This window comes from Coregonus clupeaformis, chromosome 5, assembly GCF_020615455.1.
Source record: "Coregonus clupeaformis isolate EN_2021a chromosome 5, ASM2061545v1, whole genome shotgun sequence".
Taxonomy (NCBI): domain Eukaryota; kingdom Metazoa; phylum Chordata; class Actinopteri; order Salmoniformes; family Salmonidae; genus Coregonus; species Coregonus clupeaformis.
The window spans coordinates 22232137-22258151 of record NC_059196.1 but is presented as its reverse complement, the minus strand read 5'-3'; the positions used below and the strand labels follow the sequence as shown (position 1 = coordinate 22258151).

Sequence of the window (26015 nt, the reverse complement as noted above, 5' to 3'; positions counted from 1 at the left end):
AGACTTTCTACAGGAGTTGTCAATGTCTGGGACCAGATGCAGACTTTGGGGTCAACATGTTGTTATAATAAATTTGGGAACATAGTGCAATGTGCAGTATTCTATTTTTGCAGATCAACATTGTCCATAAAGTTTGCTCAAAATGGATATGTTTCTTATACTTTAGTATTGGAAATAGCCTATTAAACCAAGATCAAGCAAACATTGCATCATTGTTTGGATTAAAATGCCGTTTATGTGGCACATGCGAATAATACGAAGAAGCATCCGCAGTCGACTATCACCCAGTGCTTATATACTCTTGATCACGGTGACAAAACAGCAACTACATCCGGGTAAATTGTGTGACCTTGGTTGGTTAATTGTCATGGCGGCCATCGTCAGGATAAGTTCTGTCTGCCACAAAGGTGTCAAACGTAGGTGTCTTTGTGTGTAACTTTCTGTTAATTCCAAAAATGTGTATTTCATATCGTTGTACTTGATCATTACAGATTTTTGTCCAAAGTAACGTTGTACATATTGTAATTTGCTAGTAGCTAGCCAGCTAACGAATGTTAGCTGATGGATGAGCAAGGCAACGACTTTTCAAGTTCATAGTAACTTCACCTTGTCGGTTCGGGGATTCGAACCAGCGATCGTTTGGTTACTGACCCAACGCTCTTAACCGCTAGGCTTCCTGCGAGAGCTGTCACTGACATTACATTTACGTTACATTTACGTCATTTAGCAGACGCTCTTATCCAGAGCGACTTACAGGAGCAATTAGGGTTAAGTGCCTTGCTTAAGGGCACATCGACAGATTTTTCACCTAGTCGGCTCGGGGATTAGAACCAGCGACCTTTCGGTTACTGGCACAACGCTCTTACCCACTAAGCTACCTGGGTTACTTGGCGTCACTGCATTGAATCGGATCTGTTTACGCATCTCGTAAAGTAGCTTGAAGCAGCTAAAATTATCAACCTCGATTCTAAACTCTTCATATCAGTTTTAGGCCTCATGCTTGGTAGGAATTAAGGCCATCTCAACATAATCTATCCACGTTTCAAAATATTCTATATACATTTTTGGCTATTCTTCCCCTATCAATCCCACATACTGTGGCATGAATCCAATTAATCCATACTCCTATATGGTCTTTGGCTTCCTATACTTCAGTTCCTTGAATATCTGCCATTACCTTATGTGACCTCTAGTTGTACTTATACTACTTTTAACAACTACCAAGATACAAGATGCACACAAACAAGTTACTCTAAAAAACGTATACACCAGATAGGCTACCCCTGATTGACGACAATCACATAACAAATGGAATGGTTTATTCATGATACTCCTTACAGTTTGAGGAAAGAAAGACTCTGATTTATAGAGGCCTATGTGTAATAATATTCACATTTTGGAACTGAGCCATGTGTGAACAACTGACTACATTACAGTATAGCCTAACCCTTATTGTTTTTGTTGTTGTTGCTTTGCCTTATTTTATAGCCTCCTTATAATTGAACTGTAAATATTGTGATTTAGTTGAAATATTGTGATATAGTTCATGACACTGATTTCTCGTCTTCTCCCCACAGCTCTGTTTTATCGTAGCTTTCTCCTCGCACGACCCCTGGTGGCACAGCAAAAGGACCAAGACCAGCCCTACCCATTGACAGCTAGGATTCATGGATCCTCATCTCTCTATGGTTTGTTGTTTCCACGATATAAGAGCTTTGCTGATAGCCTACAGTTTACCTGTAGCACTCAAATAATAATGGGCTATATGTTTTGCCCAAGATTAATACCAGTCCTACCAGAACACTGTGGCCATTATGTTTGATTTGTATGACTCCTTAAAGTAATCAATGTTCAGGCTAGGCTTCTTATGTAAGGTGATAGTGGTAGGCCTATATTATGAGTATTAGAGCCTACAGCCCTACACCTAAGGGGATTCAAGTATTTTCTTGCTCTTGTATACTGAACTGTATCATGCAAGACAGATTTGAGAGAGGGGGTTAAGTAATTTATTGGCAGGGAGCCGGTTAATGACGTCCCCACTGGCATGTTGTTTGTGTGGTTGATACATACAGTCCATTCGGAAAGTATTCAGACCCCTTGACTTTTTCCACATCATATTTACATAAATATTCAGACCCTTTACCCAGTACTTTGCTGAAGCACCTTTGGCAGCGATTACAGCCTCAAGTCTTCTTGGGTATGACGCTACAAGCTTGGCACACCTGTATTTTGGGAGTTTCTCCCATTCTTCTCAAGCTCTGTCAGGTTGGATGGGGAGTGTCGCTGCACAGCTATTTTCAGGGCTCTCCAGAGATGTTCGATTGGGTTCAAGTCCGGGCTCTGGCTGGGCCACTCAAGGACATTCAGAGACTTGTCCTGAAGTTTGGCCGAGCGGCCAGCTTTAGGAAGAGTCTTGGTGGTTCCAAACTTCTTCCATTTAAGAATGATGGAGGCCACTGTGTTCTTGGAGACCTTCAATGCTGCAGACATTTTTTGGTACCTTTCCCCAGATCTGTGCCTCGACGCAATCCTGTCTCGGAGCTCTACGGACAATTCCTTCGACCTCATGGCTTGGTTTTTGCTCTGACATGCACTTTAAACTGTGGGACCTTATATAGACAGGTGTGTGCCTTTACAAATCATGTCCAATCAATTGAATTTACCACAGGTGGACTCCAATCAAGTTGTAGAAACATCAAGAATAATCAATGGAAACAGGATGCACCTGAGCTCAATTTCGAGTCTCATAGCAAAGGGTCTGAATACCTATGTAAATAAGATATTTCTCTTTTATTTGTAATAAATTAGCAAAAATGTCTAAACCTGTTTTCGCTTTGTCATTATGGGGTATTGTGTGTAGATTGATGAGTTTTTAATTTATTTAATCAATTTCAGAATAAGGCAGTAACGTAACAAAATGTGGAAAAGGGAAGTGGTCTGAATACTTTCCGAATGCACTGTAATTAGTTCCCCAAGTGGCAGGCCAGTGACATTTTCAACAGGTTCACTGACAGATGAAAAGTAGGTTAGTGGGTCATGGCACTCCGTTTGAGAGGTACTATATTGTCTTTTAGAACATTAACATCCATTATTTTCTCAGAACAAGGTTAGGCAACACATGGCATGATGTTTGAACTGTGATATCTAGTGAACCATGAAACTTGAGAACCTAAGCAACAACTTATGAGAGCTGGCCACTGGAGGTTGGTGGCACCTTTAATTGGGGGGGACAGGCTTGTGGTAATGGCTGGAGCGGAATCAGTGGAATGGTATCAAATACATCATACACATGGTTTCCATGTGTTTGATGCCATTCCATTTGCTCCGTTCCGGCCATTATTATGAGCCGTCCTCCCCTCAGCAGCCTCCACTGGAGCTGGTGTGTATAGTAGAACCTCAAAGATAAAATCCTCAGTTACAAACTGACTGGGACAATTGTTAAACGCAACAACACAAATCCGTAGGCTAATAGACAAACGTAATTGCTTCTATGTGCTAAAAACATGTCCGGCCTACTATAAATCTCTCTGGCTAAAGAGTTATAAAATACATGTAAATACACTGTTTTCAATGATGAGTCTTTAAATGATTATCCCCCTCTCTCCACAAGAGGTTTGTCTGCATGTGGATGTATGATTGAATGTTTTGCTATTTGCTCTTTTGCAGCCGGCTCTGGGTCCAAAGCTGCCTCCCTGCATTGGACAGGAGAGCGTGTGGTGAGCGTACTGCTGCTGGCCATGGGGCCTGCTGCCTACTACTTCCCCGGACCTGCTGTTGACTACTCGCTGGCTGCTGCCCTCACCCTGCATGGCCACTGGTAAGACAAGAGTTTCCCCTCAAAAAATTGTTCATTGGTTTAAATAGCACTGGCCAGGTGGTCTCACTTCCTTATTCTGGTTAAATGTCTCCCAAGTGGCGCATTGGTCTAAGGCACTGCCACTAGAGATCCTGGTTCGAATTCAGGCTCTGTCATAGCCGGCCGCGACCGGGAGACCCATGAGGCGGCGCACAATTGGCCCAGCGTAGTCCAGGGGAGGGGAGGGAATGGCCGGCAGGGATGTAGCTCAGTTGGTAGAGCAAGGCGTTTGCAACGCCAGGGTTGTGGGTTTGATTCCCACGGGGGGCCAGTAATACAAAAATAATGTATGCACTCACTAACTGTAAGTTGCTCTGGATAAGAGTGTCTGCTAAATTACCTAAATGTAAATATTTACACTAAAACTATCATTTCCGGACTAAAATTGTTGTACATGTTCCGAATAAACTCAAACCGTAGTTTTTCAGCTTGAAAAAATTACTTGTGTTGTGACTACAGTCAGAAGCTTTTATGAAGGACAATGGTGAATAGAATAGAGTAGGCAAGTGGTTGGGATAACCAACCAAGTCTATGTCCACTACATTTCTGCTCATGCAAAAACAGTTTTGTTCTTAGTATTTATTTTGCTTTCATTTACGAGAGCTTTTAGATTTTTGAAGAGGTGGGCTAAATGTTGCCCTGGGGCACTATGCCATTGCTATACTACTGACTAAATGAAAGTGGCAGGTTTAAAGTACAAATCCTAGTCATGTGTGGTGTTAATACACCTTAGGTTTTAGTGTTGGATATCCTCAAGGCATGTCCCTCTAATGAAAACCAGCTAATTCCCAGTTGTCAAACTTGTCGCTGAGGAGTTGAAATGCACGCTCATATATATATATATATATATATATATATATATATATATTTTAAACATCAAGTTCTCTTGTGTGTCCATGTAAATAGCAGTTTTTATGTATTTATTTTGTATTTTACGTATATATTTCCCTATCACACTTTTCATCCTTCTACTAAATATACTTTCCTGCAATCCGCCTCACTCAATGCGGAACGGATTCTATTATTTACTCACCTTTTATCTAGAATCTCCAGTTGAAACTATCCAGCCAGCTAACTAGCTACTTGCTATTAGCCGCCGTTAGCGGTTTTCACCCAGAACATCGGATTTTCTGCCAGAATAACTGAATCACTGGACCATAACACCGGATCTAGCTAGCCGCAACTGAATGGATGTTGCTGTAGGCTAATCACCACTGCCCCCGTAGCACCAGTTAGTCTTGAGCCTTGAGCTAGCCCCGGCTATCTACCTCTCTGTCTACCGGACGGGAGTAGCCAGCTAACTAGCTACTTTCTATTAGCCACCGTTAGCGGCTTTTCTCCATTGTCCGTGGCCTGCACTACCTACCAGCCAGCTCTAGCCTGGACTATTATCGGCCAGTCTGCACTGTCTGCACAGCAAGTTATCGACCCAGAACCTATCGGATTTTCTGCCGGAATCACTGAATCACTGGACCATTAACACAGGATAATCGCAACTAGCTAGCTGCAACCAAATTAACGTTGTTGTTGACTAATCAGCCTTGAGCTAGCCTTGAGGCAGGCACATCTCCCGGCTATCTACCTCTCTGTCAACCGGACGGGACCTCCTAGAGTCGACACGGAGCCCTGTCGATCCATCACGACTGGTCTGCCGACGTAATAGTCTGTGGTTTCAACAGGCTTCCCGTTGCGACGACCATGAAGATCCATCTGCTAGCCCCGGCCCGCTAGCACACGCAAACTACAACCGTGCTTCCTGCTCGCTGTGCTGAAGCACCAATTTGAACTGCTCTCGGACTCACATATTGCTGTTCACTGGACCTTATGATCACTCAGCTGCACAGCTGATGCCTGCTGGACTGTTCCTTTACACAGTACCCTGTCCTGTTTAATCTGTTTAGCCTCAGCCCAAACTTTATCGCCATTACCAGTTGTTGTCTTAGCTCTCTCTAATAACACCTGTGATTGCTTTATGCCTCTCTCCCATGTCAATATGCCTTGCCTATTGGTGTTCCAGTTAGTTCTTATTATACAATTTCACTGTAGAACCCCAAGTCCCTCTCAAACTGCCTCAAATAGTTCCTTTGTTCCACCCCCCATACACGCCGAGACCGGCTCAATCGGTGCCTCCAGTGATGCTATCTCTTTCATTGTTACCCAACGCTTAGGTTTACCTCCACTCTACTCATATCCTTCCATATCCTTGTCTGTACATAATGCCCTGAATCTTTTCTACAACGCCCGGAAATCTGCCCCCTTTATTCTCTGTACCCAACGCACTAGAAGACCAGTTCTTAAAGCCTTTAGCTGTATCCTTATTCTAGTCCTCCTCTGGTGATGTAGAGGCTAACCCAGGCCCTGCCGCCCCTCAGTATCACTCCTACTCCCCAGGCGCTATCATTTGTTGACTTCTGTAACCGTAAAAGCCTTGGTTTTCTGCACGTTAATATCAGAAGCCTCCTTCCTAAGTTTGAGTTATTCACTGCGTTAGCACACTCCGTCAACCCTGATGTTCTAGCAGTTTCTGAATCCTGGCTTAGGAAGGCCACCAAAAACTCTGAAACTTCCATCCCCAACTACAACATTTTCCGTCTAGATAGAACTGGCAAAGGGGGTGGAGTTACAATCTACTGTAGAGAGAGCCTGCAGAGCTCCATCATACTATCCAGGTCTGTGCCCAAACAGTTTGAGCTTCTACTTCTAAAAATCCACCTTTCCAGAAATGTCTCTCACTGTTGCCGCTTGCTACAGACCCCCCTCAGCCCCCAGCTGTGCCCTGGACACCATATGTGAATTGATTGCCCCCCATTTATCCTCAGAGTTCGTACTGCTTGGTGACCTAAATTGGGATATGCTTAACACCCTGGCCATCCTACAATCCAAACTAGATGCCCTCAATCTCACACAAATGATCAACAAACCTACCAGGTACAACCCTAAATCCGTAAACATGGGTACCCTCATAGATATCATCCTGACTAACTTACCCTCTAAATACACCTCCGCTGTCTTCAACAAGGATCTCAGCGATCACTGCCTTATTGCCTGCGTCCGTAACGGGTCCGCGGTCAAACAACCACCCCTCATCACTGTCAAACGCTTCCTAAAACACTTTAGCGAGCAGTCCTTCCTAATTGATCTCATTCCATCAGTAGAGGATGCCTGGTTGTTCTTTAAAAGTAATTTCCTCTCAATCTTAAATAAACACGCCCCATTCAAAAAATTAAGAACAAATATAGCCCCTGGTTCTCCTCAGACTTGACTGCCCTTGACCAGCACAAAAACATATAACAAATATAGCCCCCGCGATATGCAACTTTTCAGGGAAGTTAGGAACCAATATACACAAGCAGTTAGGAAAGCAAAAGCTAACTTTTTCAAACAGAAATTTGCATCCTGTAGCACTAACTCCAAAAACTTTTGGGACACTGTAAAGTCCATGGAGAATAAGAGCACTTCCTCCCAGCTGCCCACTGCACTGAGGCTAGGAAACACTATCACCACCGATAAATCTACAATAATCGAATTTCAACAAGCATTTTGCTACGGCTGGCCATACTTTCCACCTGGCTACCACTACCCCGGCCACCAGCTCTGCACCCTCCGCTGCAACTTGCCCATGCCCCCCCGCTTCTCCTTCACACAAATTCAGACAGCTGATGTTCTGAAAGAGCTACAAATCATCTGGGCTAGATAATCTGGACCCTTTCTTTCTAAAATTAGCAGCCGAAATTGTCGCAACCCCTATTACTAGCCTGTTCAACCTCTCTTTCGTAACGTCTGAGATCCCCAGAGATTGGAAAGCTGCCGCGGTCATCCCCCTCTTCAAAGGGTGTGACACTCTAGATCCAAACTGTTACAGACCTATATCCATCCTGCCCTGCCTTTCGAAAGTTTTTGAAAGCCAAGTTAACAAACAGATCACCGACCATTTCAAATCCCACCGTACCTTCTCCGCTATGCAATCTGGTTTCCGAGCTGGTCATGGGTGCACCTCAGCCACGCTCAAGGTCCTAAACGATATTATAACCGCAATCGATAATAGACAGTACTGTGCGGCCGTCTTCATCGACCTGGCCAAGGCTTTCGACTCTGTCAACCACCGCATTCTTATTGGCAGACTAAATAGCCTTGGTTTCTCAAATGACTGCCTCGCCTGGTTCACCAACTACTTCTCAGATAGAGTTCAATGTGTCAAATCGGAGTGCCTGTTGTCTGGACCTCTGGCAGTCTCTATGGGGGTGCCACAGGGTTCAATTCTTGGGCCGACTCTTTTCTCCGTGTATATCAATGATGTCGCTCTTGCTGCTGGTGACTCAGATCTACCTCTACGCAGACGACACCATTTTGTATACATCTGGCCCTTCATTGGACACTGTGTTAACAAACCTCCAAACGAGCTTCAATGCCATACAACACTCCTTCAGTAGCCTCCAACTGCTCTTAAACACTAGTAAAACTAAATGCATGCTCTTCAATCGAACGCTGCTGACACCCACCCACCCGACTAGAATCACTACTCTCGACGGGTCTGACCTAGAGTATGTGGACAACTACAAATACCTAGGTGTCTGGTTGGACTGTAAACTCTCCTTCCAGACTCATCTCCAATCAAAAGTTAGATCTAGAATCAACTTCCTATTTCGCAACAAAGCCTCCTTCACTCATGCTGCCAAACATGCCCTCGTAAAACTGACTATTCTACCGATCCTTGACTTCGGCGATGTCATTTACAAAATAGCCTCCAACACTCTACTCAGCAAATTGGATGTAGTCTATCACAGTGCCATCCGTTTTGTCACCAAAGCCCCATATACTACCCACCACTGTGACCTGTACGCTCTTGTTGGCTGGTCCTCACTACATATTCGTCGCCAAACCCACTGGCTCCAGGCCATCTATAAATCACTGCTAGGCAAATCCCTGCCTTATCTTAGCTCATTGGTCACCATAGCAACACCCACCCGTAGTATGCATTCCAGCAGGTATATCTCACTGGTCATCCCCAAAGCCAACACCTCCTTTGGCCGCCATTCCTTCTAGTTCTCTGCTGCCAACGACTGGAACGAATTGCAAAAATCTCTGAAGCTGGGGACTCTTATCTCCCTCACTAACTTTAAGCATCAGTTGTCAGAGAACCTTACCGATCACTGCACCTGTACACAGCCCATCTGAAATTAGCCCACCCAACTACCTCATCCCCATATTGTTATTTATTTTGCTAATTTGAACCCCAGTATCTCTATTTGCACATAATCTCTTGCACATCTATCATTCCAGTGTTAATACTAATTGTAACTATTTTGCACTATGGCCTATTTATTGCCTTACCTCCATAACTTGCTACATTTGCACACACTGTATATATATATTTCTGTTGTATTTTTGACTTTATGTTTTGTTTTACCCCATATGTAACTCTGCGTTGTTGTTTTTATCGCATTGTTTTGCTTTATCTTGGCCAGGTCGCTGTTGTAAATGAGAACATGTTCTCAACTGGCTTACCTGGTTAAATAAAGGTGAAATTAAAAATAAAATAAAATGACGCTTAAGAATGCTGGTCATGTGTAATACACCATGGCTTTTCCTTTTGTGCTACTTTTGTTAAGTGTCTAGGACAATAATGAAGCAATTTTTTAAACTGCGCTCACATATGTTCCAGAAGATCAGTACCATTTAACTTTGCCTTACTTGCTAAGGCTAATGTGTGAGTGCCGCTATTTGAAGTGGAGTCATCAAATACCACCATTGTCCAGTTAACTGAGGAACACTATGAGCAAGCCTATGAAGCTCTCAGTCCTCCAAGGCCACTGCTATGTAAATAAGATTGGCTTATCTCTTTAGGCACCATTCAAAAATGTAATCCCTTAATGCTTCCAGTTCTGTTTGTTCTGAGCTACAGTCCCGTGTAGCTCAGTTGGTAGAGCATGGCGCTTGCAACGCCAGGGTTGTGGGCTCGATTCCCACGGGGGGCCAGTATAAAAATAAAAAATAAATTATGCACTGGATAAGAGCGTCTGCTAAATGACGTAAATGTAAATGTTCTCAATGTAATGGTATTGCTTCCGTCCCTCTCCTTGCCCCAACCTGGGCTCGAACCAGGGACCCTCTGAACACAACAACAATCACCCACGAAGCATCGTTACCTGTCGCTCCACAAAAGCCGCAGCCCTTACAGAGCAAGGGAAACTACTATTTCTAGGTCTCAGAGCGACGTCATTGATTGAACGCTACTAGCGCGCACCGCTGACTAGCTAGCCATTTCACATGGGCTACATAAACAGGGCAAGACACCCCACCCTGTAGTCTAAACAAAGAATAGCCTAAGGTCACACGATGGTTCCTTGAGCTATTGATGTGTTCCTCAAGGTCTTAGTGGGTCTTCAGCCATTGAGATTATGCATTTGTCCACTTCCCTCTCCCAAACATTACCCTTGGGAAGCCAATAAAGTCAGGAGGACTATGTCCCATCATGATTATGAAGTCAGGACTATGTCCCATCATGATTATGAAATCCGGACTATGTCCCATCATGACTATGGATGGCTATAACCAGTGGTGTAGTGGAGGGTTAACGCCAATGTTCCCTCTAAGCTGTGCTCAGTAGCCCGAGACTGCTGCGCAGCTCCCCCGGGACTGCATGCAGAATAAATATCAGCCCACAGAGAGAAGCACGAGATTAAACTTCACTCAACTTTCTAGAGTAGTGGTCACCAACCGGTCGATTGCGATCGACTGGTCGATCTCCAAGGCATTCCTAGTCGATCTCCAAACATTTCTGTAAAAAGCCCAAAGGTAAAGCCTTGTGTTCTTTTTTGTCTTTTTTTTGGTCTCAGGCTGTTGGCAGTAGGTGCAACTGATTTCAGCCTCCATCTCATGTGTCTGAAGGACAAACACTGCCTTCCAGGCAGGCCCGGAGAGCAAATCAAGTGCACGATCGGCCTACCGCTGGCCAATCGGATGGCTCAGATTACCGTGTCTGCAGTAACGTAGCAGGCATAAAAGAAAGCTACAGCAAAGTTGTTACTGTGAGATTTAAAAACATTTAAAACCATGACTAGAGAGAGACTGTCAACAAATATTTCAAAGAGCTGCTGTTTTTATGAGTGAGTTCATGTTTAAGTTCTTACTCAGCACTGATAACACTTTGTATTCAACACTTTTTTATAAGCCATGAAATGCGCGCTCTTCCTATTTCCACTCAGCGCTACAACAAGCACTGCAGCAGTAATGAATGAGTAGGAAAGTGTATCTATAGGCTTGCATTGTTGTTGTTAATAGCGGCTTGGGTCTTTTTATAATCATAGGAGTAACAACATGAATTTGTGCACGAGGCAGAAATAATGCGGTGTAACTCGAGTTTCGTTATTGGCTTGAAGACCGTGTAGCTTTGGTCAGTGTCAGTGGAGGAAATGGAGAGCGGAGTGATGTTGAAAGGTGGAGCCTCAGTCTGCTGCTCTCTCCCTCCGCTGAGACTGACCATCAGATGCAGCCACCATCAGCCTAGTAAAATAAAAATAAAAAGCAAATTATTTAAATGTATGCTCACTCAGCTGTGCCTCACAAGTAATAAAACAACTGATCTATTACCGGTGTGATCATATAGCCTACCTCCATTTCCTCCCCCCCCCCCATATAATTCTGTAGAAAATGGCCCGAAGAACAATGCATTGGCAGAGCAATTCAAGCAAAGCCATATGTGGTGATAATGTATTGGGCCTATAACTTACTGCACAAACTTCATTGCTACAGTAATGTTTTTAATTGGTTAATGTTGCATAGGCTTACATTTTTTAAGTCCTGTTAAAAAATAATCTCAGCGGTAGATCTTGGCTTGCATTTTGACTCAAAGTGATCTTGACTCAAAGGTTGGTGACCACTGTTCTAGAGTTTTCCCTGTTAACACTATCAACGTTTCCCTTTACTGTGGAAATTGTGATTGAATCAACGCAATATTAGCCACTTTCAATGCAACATACCGAAACAAAACGAACTATTCAAGATATTTTGTTGTAGGCAGAACGCATCGGAGTAGGATTCTATTGCATTGACACCCTCTACTCAGCCCGTACTCTACACAGACCGCTGCGGCATAAACAATTAGAGCTGCAGTAGGCCTATATGCAAATAGCCCATTGCCATATATGGATCTGTGCCATTTACTTTGAAATAGACTGTGAGTAGTAGTGCTTGTTTTGAGATCAAAGCGAGAGCTGCATGTAGCCCCGTGTGCACATTTTGTTCATATCCTTTGCTAGTTAGTGAGTTATTAGCCCAATTATAGATAATTTGTAGTCAGCAATAGGGGAGTGATTGCTTCCTACGAGCACAAAATGTGTACATTTCTAGACATATTTGAAAAGCGAGTCAGGTAAACAGCTTTATTTTGGTCTTAAAGGGGCAGTGTTGTATTTTAAAACAGGCTTGAATAAGCTAAGTAGGCAGAGGGTAGCATAATTTGTCTGATTCTCTAAAATAATGGTATGTGAATAATATTTTGTTTGTAAAGTGTTTTCTTGCGTCAAACAACAAAACAACATTTTCAGTCAACTCCTTGTCTGAAGGACAAGTGGATAAAGAGGTTAATGTCAAGCCCTGCATGTTTGTTTCAAAAGTCTCATGGAATGTAGGCTGACATTGAACACCACACATTGGCTGCTACTGTAGGCTGAATTATATAACAGATATTTCCATTTTCAAATGTTATGGAATATTTTCTCCAATGTTTTTGATGGTAGGCCAGTCTGGTAGGCCTATATTATGATCAAATAGTCACTGTAGTTAAAACTGTAACTTAAAGCAGTTACAGCCTGTGTTCACAGTAAACGCGTGCTGGAAGTTGCACAGAATTTTCACAACGTTTAAATTCGCGCTCAGCAGACCTGACATTTGCTCATGAAGTGTGTATACAGTTGAAGTCGGAAGTTTACATACACCTTAGCCAAATACATTTAAACTCAGTTTTTCACAATTCCTGACATTTAATCCTAGTAAAAATTCCCTGTCTTAAGTCAGTTAGGATCACCACTTTATTTTAAGAATATGAAATGTCAGAATAATAGAGAATGATTTATTTAAGCTTTTACTTCTTTCATCACATTCCCAGTGGGTCAGAAGTTTACATACACTCAATTAGTATTTGGTAGCATTGCCTTTAAATTGTTTAACTTGGGTCAAACGTTTCGGGTAGCCTTCCACAAGCCTCCCACAATAAGTTGGGTGAATTTTGGCCCATTCCTCCTGACAGAGCTGGTGTAACTGAGTCAGGTTTGTAGGCCTCCTTGCTTGCACACGCTTTTTCAGTTCTGCCCACAAATGTTCTATAGGATTGAGGTCAGGGCTTTGTGATGGCCACTCCAATACCTTGACTTTGTTGTCCTTAAGCCATTTTGTCACAACTTTGGAAGTATGCTTGGGGTCATTGTCCATTTGGAAGACCCATTTGCGACCAAGCTTTAACTTCCTGACTGATGTCTTGAGATGTTGCTTCAATATATCCACATCATTTTCCTTCCTCATGATGCCATCTATTTTGTGAATTGCACCAGTCCCTCCTGCAGCAAAGCAACCCCACAGCATGATGCTGCCACCCCCGTGCTTCATGGTTGGGATGGTGTTCTTCGGCTTGCAAGCATCCCCCTTTTTCCTCCAAACATAACGATGGTCATTATGGCCAAACAGTTCAATTTTTGTTTCATCAGACCAGAGGACCTTTCTCCAAAAAGTACGATCTTTGTCCCCATGTGCAGTTGCAAGCCGTAGTCTGGCTTTTTTTATGGCGGTTTTGGAGTTGTGTCGTCTTCCTTGCTGAGTGGCCTTTCAGGTTATGTCGATATAGGACTCGTTTTACTGTGGATATACACTGCTCAAAAAAATAAAGGGAACACTAAAATAACACATCCTAGATCTGAATTATTGAAATAATCTTATTAAATACTTTTGTTTTTACATAGTTGAATGTGCTGACAACAAAATCACACAAAAATTATCAATGGAAATCAAATGTATCAACCCATGGAGGTCTGGATTTGGAGTCACCCTCAAAATTAAAGTGGAAAACCACACTACAGGCTGATCCAACTTTGATGTAATGTCCTTAAAACAAGTCAAAATTAGGCTCAGTAGTGTGTGTGGCCTCCACGTGCCTGTATGACCTCCCTACAACGCCTGGGCATGCTCCTGATGAGGTGGCGGATGGTCTCCTGAGGGATCTCCTCCCAGACCTGGACTAAAGCATCCGCCAACTCCTGGACAGTCTGTGGTGCAACGTGGCGTTGGTGGATGGAGCGAGACATGATGTCCCAGATGTGCTCAATTGGATTCAGGTCTGGGGAACGGGCGGTCCATAGCATCAATGCCTTCCTCTTGCAGGAACTGCTGACATACCCCAGCCACATGAGGTCTAGCATTGTCTTGCATTAGGAGGAACCCAGGGCCAACCGCACCAGCATATGGTCTCACAAGGGGTCTGAGGATCTCATCTCAGTACCTAATGGCAGTCAGGCTACCTCTGGCGAGCACATGGAGGGCTGTGCGGCCCCCCAAAGAAATGCCACCCCACACCATGACTGACCCACTGCCAAACCGGTCATGCTGGAGGATGTTGCAGGCAGCAGAACGTTCTCCACGGCGTCTCCAGACTCTGTCACGTCTGTCACGTGCTCAGTGTGAACCTGCTTTCATCTGTGAAGAGCACAGGGCGCCTGTGGTGAATTTGCTAATCTTGGTGTTCTCTGGCAAATGCCAAATGTCCTGCACGGTGTTGGGCTGTAAGCACAACCCCCACCTGTGGACGTCGGGCCCTCATACCACCCTCATGGAGTCTGTTTCTGACCGTTTGAGCAGACACATGCACATTTGTGGCCTGCTGGAGGTCATTTTGCAGGGCTCTGGCAGTGCTCCTCCTTGCACAAAGGCGGAGGTAGCAGTCCTGCTGCTGGGTTGTTGCCCTCCTACGGCCTCCTCCACGTCTCCTGATTTACTGGCCTGTCTCCTGGTAGCGCCTCCATGCTCTGGACACTACGCTGACAGACACAGCAAACCTTCTTGCCACAGCTCGCATTGATGTGCCATCCTGAATGAGCTGCACTACCTGAGCCACTTGTGTGGGTTGTAGACTCCGTCTCATGCTACCACTAGAGTGGAAGCACCGCCAGCATTCAAAAGTGACCAAAACATCAGCCAGGAAGCATAGGAACTGAGAAGGGGTCTGTGGTCACCACATGCAAAACCACTCCTTTATTGGGGGTGTCTTGCTAATTGCCTATAATTTCCATCTGTTGTCTATTCCATTTGCACAACAGCATGTGAAATGTATTGTCAATCAGTGTTGCTTCCTAAGTGGACAGTTTGATTTCACAGAAGTGTGATTGACTTGGAGTTACATTGTGTTGTTTAAGTGTTCCCTTTATTTTTTTGAGCAATGTAGATACTTTTGTACCTGTTTCCTCCAGCATCTTCACAAGGTCCTTTGCTGTTGTTCTGGGATTGATTTGCACTTTTCGCACCAAAGTACATTAATCTCTAGGAGACAGAACGCATCTCCTTCCTGAGCGGTATGACGGCTGTGTGGTCCCATGGTGTTTTTACTTGCGTACTATTGTTTGTACAGATGAACGTGGTACCTTCAGGCATTTTAAAATTCCTCCCAAGGATGAACCAGACTTGTGGAGGTCTACAATTCTTTTTCTGAGGTCTTGGCTGATTTCTTTTGATGTTCCCATGATTTCAAGCAAAGAGTCACTGAGTTTGAAGGTAGGCCTTGACATACATCCACAGGTACACCTCCAATTGACTCAAATGATGTCAATTAGCCTATCAGAAGCTTCTAAAGCCATGACATCATTTTCTGGAATTTTCCAAGCTGTTTAAAGGCACAGTCAACTTAGTGTTTGTAAACTTCTGACCCACTGGAATTGTGATACAGTGAAATAATCTGTCTGTAAACAATTGTTGGAAAAATGACTTGTGTCATGCACAAAGTAGATGTCCTAACCGACTTGCCAAATTATAGACTGATCATTTCTTTGTCAGTGGGCAAACGTACAAAATCAGCAAAGTATTTCATCCCCTGCTGATTTTGTACATTTGCCCACTGACAAAGACATAATCAGTCTATAATTTTAATGGTAGGTTTATTTGAACAGTGAGAGACAGAATAACAACAAAGAAATCCAGAAAAACGTATCTCAAAAATGTTAGAAATTGATTTGCATTTTAATGAGGGAAATAAGTATTTGACCCCTCTGCAAAACATGACTTAGTACTTGGTGGCAAAACCCTTGTTGGCAATCAGAGGTCAGACGTTTCTTGTAGTTGGCCACCAGGTTTGCACACATCTCAGGAAGGATTTTGTCCCACTCCTCTTTGCAGATCTTCTCCAAGTCATTAAGGTTTCGAGGCTGACATTTGGCAACTCGAACCTTCAGCTCCCTCCACAGATTTTCTATGGGATTAAGGTCTGGAGACACGCTAGGCCACTCCAGGACCTTAATGTGCTTCTTCTTGAGCCACTCCTTTGTTGCCTTGGCTGTGTGTTTTGGGTCATTGTCATGCTGGAATAACCATCCACGACCCATTTTCAATGCCCTGGCTGAAGGAAGGAGGTTCTCACCCAAGATTTGACGGTACATGGCCCCGTCCATTGTCCCTTGGATGCGGTGAAGTTGTCCTGTCCCCATAGCAGAAAAACACCCCCAAAGCATAATGTTTCCACCTCCATGTTTGACGTTGAGGATGGTGTTCTTGGGGTCATAGGCAGCATTCCTCCTCCTACAAACACGGCGAGTTGAGTTGATGCCAAAGAGCTCGATTTTGGTCTCATCTGACCACAACACTTTCACCCAGTTCTCCTCTGAATCATTCAGATGTTCATTGGCAAACTTCAGATGGGCCTGTATATGTGCTTTCTTGAGCAGGGGGACCTTGCGGCCACTGCAGGATTTCAGTCCTTCACGGCTTAGTGTGTTAGCAATTGTTTTCTTGGTGGCTATGGTCCCAGCTGCCTTGAGATCATTGACAAGATCCTCCCGTGTAGTTCTGGGCTGATTCCTCACCGTTCTCATGATCATTGCAACTCCACGAGGTGAGATCTTGCATGGAGCCCCAGGCCGAGGGAGATTGACAGTTATTTTGTGTTTCTTCTATTTGCGAATAATCGCACCAACTGTTGTCACCTTCTCACCAAGCTGCTTGGCGATGGTCTTGTAGCCCATTCCAGCCTTGTGTAGGTCTACAATCTTGTCCCTGATATCCTTGGAGAGCTCTTTGGTCTTGGCCATAGGTGGAGAGTTTGGAATCTGATTGATTGCTTCTGTGGACAGGTGTCTTTTATACAGGTAACAAGCTGAGATTAGGAGCACTCCCTTTAAGAGTGTGCTCCTAATCTCAGCTCGTTACCTGTATAAAACACACCTGGGAGCCAGAAATCTTTCTGATTGAGAGGGGGTCAAATACTTATTTCCCTCATTAAAATGCAAATCAATTTAAAACATTTTTGACATGCATTTTTCTGGATTTTGTTGTTGTTATTCTGTCTCTCACTGTTCAAATAAACCTACCATTACAATTATAGACTGATCATTTCTTTGTCAGTGGGCAAACGTACAAAATCATCAGGGGATCAAATACTTTTTTCCCTCACTGTGTGTGTGTATATATTTTTACATTTTAGTCATTTAGCATTTAGCAGACGCTCTTATCCAGAGCGACTTACAGTTAGGTAGTGAGTGCATACATTTCTTCATTTTTCATACTGGCCCCCCGTGGGAATCGAACCCACAACCCTGGCGTTGCAAACGCCATGCTCTACCAACTGAGCTACACTTATGTATATGTATACATATATGTATGTGTATATTTATACGTGTGTGTGTGTATATGTATATGTGTGTATATGTATATGTGTGTGTGTATATGTATACATAAATGTATGTATATGTGTATGTACAGTGGGGAAAAAAAGTATTTAGTCAGCCACCAATTGTACAAGTTCTCCCACTTAAAAAGATGAGAGAGGCCTGTAATTTTCATCATAGGTACTCGTCAACTATGACAGACAAAATGACCAAAAAAAATCCAGAATATCACATTGTAGGATTTTTAATAAATGTATTTGCAAATTATGGTGGAAAATAAGTATTTGGTCAATAACAAAAGTTTCTCAATACTTTGTTATATACCCTTTGTTGGCAATGACACAGGTCAAACATTTTCTGTAAGTATTCACAAGGTTTTCACACACTGTTGCTGGTATTTTGGCCCATTCCTCCATGCAGATCTCCTCTAGAGCAGTGATGTTTTGGGGCTGTCGCTGGGCAACACGGACTTTCAACTCCCTCCAAAGATTTTCTATGGGGTTGAGATCTGGAGACTGGCTAGGCCACTCCAGGACCTTGAAATGCTTCTTACGAAGCCACTCCTTCGTTGCCCGGGCGGTGTGTTTGGGATCATTGTCTTGCTGAAAGACCCCGCCACGTTTCATCTTCAATGCCCTTGCGTATGGAAGGAGGTTTTCACTCAAAATCTCACGATACATGGCCCCATTCATTCTTTCCTTTACACGGATCAGTCGTCCTGGTCCCTTTGCAGAAAAACAGCCCCAAAGCATGATGTTTCCACCCCCATGCTTCACAGTAGATATGGTGTTCTTTGGATGCAACTCAGCATTCTTTGTCCTCCAAACACGACGAGTTGAGTTTTTACCAAAAAGTTCTATTTTGGTTTCATCTGACCATATGACATTCTCCCAATCCTCTTCTGGATCATCCAAATGCACTCTAGCAAACTTCAGACGGGCCTGGACATGTACTGGCTTAAGCAGGGGGACACGTCTGGCACTGCAGGATTTCAGTCCCTGGCGGCGTAGTGTGTTACTGATGGTAGGCTTTGTTACTTTGGTCCCAGCTCTCTGCAGGTCATTCACTAGGTCCCCCCGTGTGGTTCTGGGATTTTTGCTCACCGTTCTTGTGATCATTTTGACCCCACGGGGTGAGATCTTTCGTGGAGCCCCAGATCGAGGGAGATTATCAGTGGTCTTGTATGTCTTCCATTTCCTAATAATTGCTCCCACAGTTGATTTCTTCAAACCAAGCTGCTTACCAATTGCAGATTCAGTCTTCCCAGCCTGGTGTAGGTCTACAATTTTGTTTCTGGTGTCCTTTGACAGCTCTTTGGTCTTGGCCATAGTGGAGTTTGGAGTGTGACTGTTTGAGGTTGTGGACAGGTGTCTTTTATACTGATAACAAGTTCAAACAGGTGCCATTAATACAGGTAACGAGTGGAGGACAGAGGATTCTCTTAAAGAAGAAGTTACAGGTCTGTGAGAGCCAGAAATCTTGCTTGTTTGTAGGTGACCAAATACTTATTTTCCACCATAATTTGCAAATAAATTCATTAAAAATCCTACAATGTGATTTTCTGGATTTTTTTTTCTCTCAAATTGTCTGTCATAGTTGACGTGTACCTATGATGAAAATTACAGGCCTCTCTCATCTTTTTACGTCGGAGAACTTGCACAATTGGTGGCTGACTAAATACTTTTTTTCCCCACTGTATATACATAAATGTATGTATATGTGTATGTATATACAGTGGGGAGAACAAGTATTTGATACACTGCCGATTTTGCAGGTTTTCCTACTTACAAAGCATGTAGAGGTCTGTAATTTTTATCATGGGTACACTTCAACTGTGAGAGACGGAATCTAAAACAAAAATCCAGAAAATCACACTGTATGATTTTTAAGTAATTAATTTGCATTTTATTGCATGACATAAGTATTTGATACATCAGAAAAGCAGAACTTAATATTTGGTACAGAAACCTTTGTTTGCAATTACAAAGATCATACGTTTCCTGTAGGTCTTGACCAGGTTTGCACACACTGCAGCAGGGATTTTGGCCCACTCCTCCATACAGACCTTCTCCAGATCCTTCAGGTTTTGGGGCTGTCGCTGGGCAGTACGGACTTTCAGCTCCCTCCAAAGATGTTCTATTGGGTTCAGGTCTGGAGACTGGCTAGGCCACTCCAGGACCTTGAGATGCTTCTTACGGAGCCACTCCTTAGTTGCCTTGGCTGTGTGTTTCGGGTTGTTGTCATGCTGAAAGACCCAGCCACGACCCATCTTCAATGCTCTTACTGAGGGAAGGAGGTTGTTGGCCAAGATCTCGCGATACATGGCCCCATCCATCCTCCCCTCAATACGGTGCAGTCGTCCTGTCCCCTTTGCAGAAAAGCATCCCCAAAGAATGATGTTTCCACCTCCATGCTTCACGGTTGGGATGGTGTTCTTGGGGTTGTACTCATCCTTCTTCCTCCAAACACGGCGAGTGGAGTTTAGACCAAAAAGCTCTATTTTTGTCTCATCAGACCACATGACCTTCTCCCATTCCTCCTCTGGATCATCCAGATGGTCATTGGCAAACTTCAGACGGGTCTGGACATGCGCTTGCTTGAGCAGGGGTACCTTGCGTGCGCTGCAGGATTTTAATCCATGACGGCGTAGTGTGTTACTAATGGTTTTCTTTGAGACTGTGGTCCCAGCTCTCTTCAGGTCATTGACCAGGTCCTGCCGTGTAGTTCTGGGCTGGTCCCTCACCTTCCTCATGATCATTGATGCCCCACTGTATGTATGTGTGTATATTTATATATATACTGCTCAAAAAAATAAAGGGAACACTTAAACAACACAATGTAACTCCAAGTCAATCACACTTCTGTGAAATCAAACTGTCCACTTAGAAAGCAACACTGATTGACAATACATTTCACATGCTGTTGTGCAAATGGAATAGACAACAGGTGGAAATGATAGGCAATTAGCAAGACACCCCCAATAAAGAAGTGGTTCTGCAGGTGGTGACCACAGACCACTTCTCAGTTCCTATGCTTCCTGGCTGATGTTTTGGTCACTTTTGAATGCTGGCAGTGCTTTCACTCTAGTGGTAGCATGAGACGGAGTCTACAACCCACACAAGTGGCTCAGGTAGTGCAGCTCGTCCAGGATGGCACATCAATGCGAGCTGTGGCAAGAAGGTTTGCTGTGTCTGTCAGCGTAGTGTCCAGAGCATGGAGGCGCTACCAGGAGACAGGCCAGTACATCAGGAGACGTGGAGGAGGCCGTAGGAGGGCAACAACCCAGCAGCAGGACTGCTACCTCCGCCTTTGTGCAAGGAGGAGCAGGAGGAGCACTGCCAGAGCCCTGCAAAATGACCTCCAGCAGGCCACAAATGTGCATGTGTCTGCTCAAACGGTCAGAAACAGACTCCATGAGGGTGGTATGAGGGCCCGACGTCCACAGGTGGGGGGTGTGCTTACAGCCCAACACCGTGAAGGACGTTTGGCATTTGCCAGAGAACACCAAGATTGGCAAATTCGCCACTGGCGCCCTGTGCTCTTCACAGATGAAAGCAGGTTCACACTGAGCACATGTGACAGACGTGACAGAGTCTGGAGACGCCGTGGAGAACGTTCTGCTGCCTGCAACATTCTCCAGCATGACCGGTTTGGCGGAGGGTCAGTCATGGTGTGGGGTGGCATTTCTTTGGGGGGCCGCATAGCCCTCCATGTGCTCGCCAGAGGTAGCCTGACTGCCATTAGGTACCGAGATGAGATCCTCAGACCCCTTGTAAGACCATATGCTGGTGCGATTGGCCCTGGGTTCCTCATAATGCAAGACCTCATGTGGCTGGAGTGTGTCAGCAGTTCCTGCAAGAGGAAGGCATTGATGCTATGGACTGGCCCGCCCGTTCCCCAGACCTGAATCCAATTGAGCACATCTGGGACATCATGTCTCGCTCCATCCACCAACGCCACGTTGCACCACAGACTGTCCAGGAGTTGGCGGATGCTTTAGTCCAGGTCTGGGAGGAGATCCCTCAGGAGACCATCCGCCACCTCATCAGGAGCATGCCCAGGCGTTGTAGGGAGGTCATACAGGCACGTGGAGGCCACACACACTACTGAGCCTAATTTTGACTTGTTTTAAGGACATTACATCAAAGTTGGATCAGCCTGTAGTGTGGTTTTCCACTTTAATTTTGAGGGTGACTCCAAATCCAGACCTCCATGGGTTGATACATTTGATTTCCATTGATAATTTTTGTGTGATTTTGTTGTCAGCACATTCAACTATGTAAAAAAAAAAGTAATTAAGATGATTTCATTCATTCAGATCTAGGATGTGTTGTTTAAGTGTTCCCTTAATTTTTTTGAGCAGTGTAAGTACAGTGGGGGAAAAAAGTATTTAGTCAGCCACCAATTGTGCAAGTTCTCCCACTTAAAAAGATGAGAGAGGCCTGTAATTTTCATCATAGGTACACGTCAACTATGACAGACAAAATGAGGAAAAAAATCCAGAAAATCACATTGTAGGATTTTTAATGAATTTATTTGCAAATTATGGTGGAAAATAAGTATTTGGTCAATAACAAAAGTTTCTCAATACTTTGTTATATACCCTTTGTTGGCAATGACACAGGTCAAACGTTTTCTGTAAGTCTTCACAAGGTTTTCACACACTGTTGCTGGTATTTTGGCCCATTCCTCCATGCAGATCTCCTCTAGAGCAGTGATGTTTTGGGGCTGTCGCTGGGCAACACAGACTTTCAACTCCCCTTCAAAGATTTTCTATGGGGTTGAGATCTGGAGACTGGCTAGGCCACTCCAGGACCTTGAAATGCTTCTTACGAAGCCACTCCTTCGTTGCCCGGGCGGTGTGTTTGGGATCATTGTCATGCTGAAAGACCCAGCCACGTTTCATCTTCAATGCCCTTGCTGATGGAAGGAGGTTTTCACTCAAAATCTCACGATACATGGCCCCATTCATTCTTTCCTTTACACGGATCAGTCGTCCTGGTCCCTTTGCAGAAAAACAGCCCCAAAGCATGATGTTTCCACCCCCATGCTTCACAGTAGGTATGGTGTTCTTTGGATGCAACTCAGCATTCTTTGTCCTCCAAACACGACGAGTTGAGTTTTTACCAAAAAGTTCTATTTCGGTTTCATCTAACCATATGACATTCTCCCAATCCTCTTCTGGATCATCCAAATGCACTCTAGCAAACTTCAGACGGGCCTGGACATGTACTGGCTTAAGCAGGGGGACACGGCTGGCACTGCAGGATTTGAGTCCCTGGCGGCGTAGTGTGTTACTGATGGTAGGCTTTGTTACTTTGGTCCCAGCTCTCTGCAGGTCATTCACTAGGTCCCCCCGTGTGGTTCTGGGATTTTTGCTCACCGTTCTTGTGATCATTTTGACCCCACGGGGTGAGATCTTGCGTGGAGCCCCAGATCGAGGGAGATTATCAGTGGTCTTGTATGTCTTCCATTTCCTAATAATTGCTCCCACAGTTGATTTCTTCAAACCAAGCTGCTTACCTATTGCAGATTCAGTCTTCCCAGCCTGGTGCAGGTCTACAATTTTGTTTCTGGTGTCCTTTGACAGCTCTTTTGTCTTGGCCATAGTGGAGTTTGGAGTGTGACTGTTTGAGGTTGTGGACAGGTGTCTTTTATACTGATAACAAGTTCAAACAGGTGCCATTAATACAGGTAACGAGTGGAGGACAGAGGAGCCTCTTAAAGAAGAAGTTACAGGTCTGTGAGAGCCAGAAATCTTGCTTGTTTGTAGGTGACCAAATACTTATTTTCCACCATAATTTGCAAATAAATTCATTAAAAATCCTACAATGTGATTTTCTGGAGAAAAACAAAATCTCAATTTGTCTGTCATAGTTGACGTGTACCTATGATGAAAATTACAGGCCTCATCTTTTTAAGTGGGAGAACTTGCACAATTGGTGGCTGACTAAATACATTTTTTCCCCACTGTGTGTGTGTGTGTGTATATATGTATATATATATGTATATATATATATATACAATGCTATGAAAAAGTATTTGCCCCCTTTCTAATTTTCTCTACTTTTGCATATTTGTGATACTGAATGTTATCTGATCTTCAACCAAAACCTAATATTAGATAAAGGGAACATAAGTGAACAAATAACACAACAATTACATATGTATTTCTTTTATTTCATAAACAAAGTAATTGCCCCCTTACACTCAATAACTGGTTGTGCCACCTTTAGCTGCAATGACTCCAACCAAATGCTTCTTGTAGTTGTTGATCGTAGTTGTTGATCAGTCTCTCACATTGCTGTAGAGGAATTTTGGCCCACTCTTCCATGCAGAACTGCTTTAACTCAGTGACGTGTGGGTTTTCAAGCATGAACTGCTCGTTTCAAGTCCTGCCACAACATCTCAATTGGGATTAGGTCTGGACTTTGACAGATTCAAAAGTATAACTTTTTGGACGACATAGTTCTAGTAATGCCTAGCGAAAACCAAACTCTGCATTCCACAGCTGGCACAACCAGTTATTGAGTGTAAGGGGGCAATTACTTTTTCACACAGCGGAATTGGGTGTTGCATAACTTTGTTCATTCAATAAATATGTAATTGTTATTTGTTCACTTATGTTCCCTTTATCTAATATTAGGTTTTGGTTGAAGATCTGATAATTCAGTATCACAAAAATGCAAAAGTAGAGAAAATTTGAAAGGGGGCAAATACTTTTTCATAGCACTATATATATATATATATATATATATATATATATATATAAATGTTTTTTCTTGCACTACATCACTGGCTATTACGTAATATTGTGGTTTTAAGCAGTCTCATACATTTCTTGTATTGTCTTCTCTCTCCAGGGGGATTGGACAAGTCTTAACGGACTACGTCCACGGAGAACCGAAGATCAAGATGGCCAACGCAGGCCTCTTCCTGTTGTCGACTGTCACCTTTGCCGGTCTCTGCTACTTCAACTACAACGATGTAGGCATTTGCAAAGCGGTGGCCCTCTTATGGAGCAAATGAATGGATTGAGGTTTGGGATGGGTGGCGTGGGCACTGGGACATCAGCCATCTTGTTCTGGTATGATTGTAAACATTCAAGGGATTATATGTACATTTCTATAAATATATAATTTCACAATATTACTGTGATTCACAAGTGTTGTAATTCATGTTGAGTCAGGCTTTTTGGGGGATGGGGAAAGAAATTTACTTTTTTTTTTGCACGTTCTGGAGGTTTGTGTTGGCATGTTAATGATCTGCTCCTGTTGATTTATGTTAACAAACTGCTAATAATACAAACACTTGTGTAATGCTTATTATCTGAGGAAGTATCGACAGTGATTTACATATATTTTACCTGAATTTCAGATCCAGTATGGCAAATTACTTCTCATCTCTTCTGGACTAACTGAATTTATTATGTAGACATTGCATTCTTATTTGTGGGATGATTGTGGTATGTTTCCTGTCCGTCACCAGTCTAAATACCAGCTAGTGCCCTTCAAGACCATTGCAGTCAGCTTAGTGCCACACATTTAGTCTGTTTGAACTTGCTGGTCTGGTTTGATTGACGAGCAAATGGGTGTATTTGGGTTTATACTGGCAGTATTTAAACCCCATAGCCATACTGTTCTTGAATTCAGTGGTCTGTTCAGAAGGGGTGCGACGTTATAGAACGTTCAGATAGATATGCATTTTGTAGAACTGATATGATTTGTCATGTGGAAACGGCTTCACCGCAGCTCTATTCATTAAATGTCTAACTGCAACGTTCTGAACATTTCACCTCACTGAGCACATCCCAGGTTGAGCATGTAGAAGAGTAGCCATACTGATCTGTACACCATTGCGCTTCCTCCTGTACCAGCCCTGTGTAAGTTATCAGTCAATAATATCCTATGACAATATCCTGGTTTGGAATAATGTGCATATTTACTTTCTTAGCTGTGCCTGGCATCATACTCTTGCTTGAGTATTTAACATTGTACACTGGATTATTTTGTTGGCAGGAATTTAACTTTCCATTTATCTGATCAAGTGTATGTATGAACAGCTTCTAAGCATCAACAAGTACAGCTGGCATCATATGAAGTCAAGTCAACACAGAGGGTGCACGCACTTGGTCAAAATGGCAGAGCTTTATTTTTGTACTGTTGGGAGTGTCGGCAGAAACAAGTAGGAGTTGTCCGTGTTAAATATCTAAGAAAGGTATAGGTCTTTGTCCTCATATTACTCGTATATAAATGTCTAAAAGCTTAAATGGCTTTGGAAATTCAACTGTGTTTTGTCTGTTT

The 26015-nt window shown here is 43.6% G+C and overlaps 1 protein-coding gene across 1 annotated transcript; it reads left to right on the top strand.

The window, feature by feature from the left end:
• The first annotated feature begins 310 nt into the window (after positions 1 to 310).
• On the top strand, positions 311 to 25998 carry LOC121565106 (succinate dehydrogenase [ubiquinone] cytochrome b small subunit B, mitochondrial). Its single transcript, XM_041875983.1, has 4 exons — positions 311 to 416; positions 1578 to 1688; positions 3667 to 3817; positions 24576 to 25998. The coding sequence occupies exons 1-4, from the start codon at positions 368 to 370 to the stop codon at positions 24739 to 24741; spliced, it is 477 nt and encodes a 158-aa protein (XP_041731917.1). The 5' UTR covers positions 311 to 367; the 3' UTR covers positions 24742 to 25998.
• Positions 25999 to 26015: the final 17 nt, after the last annotated feature.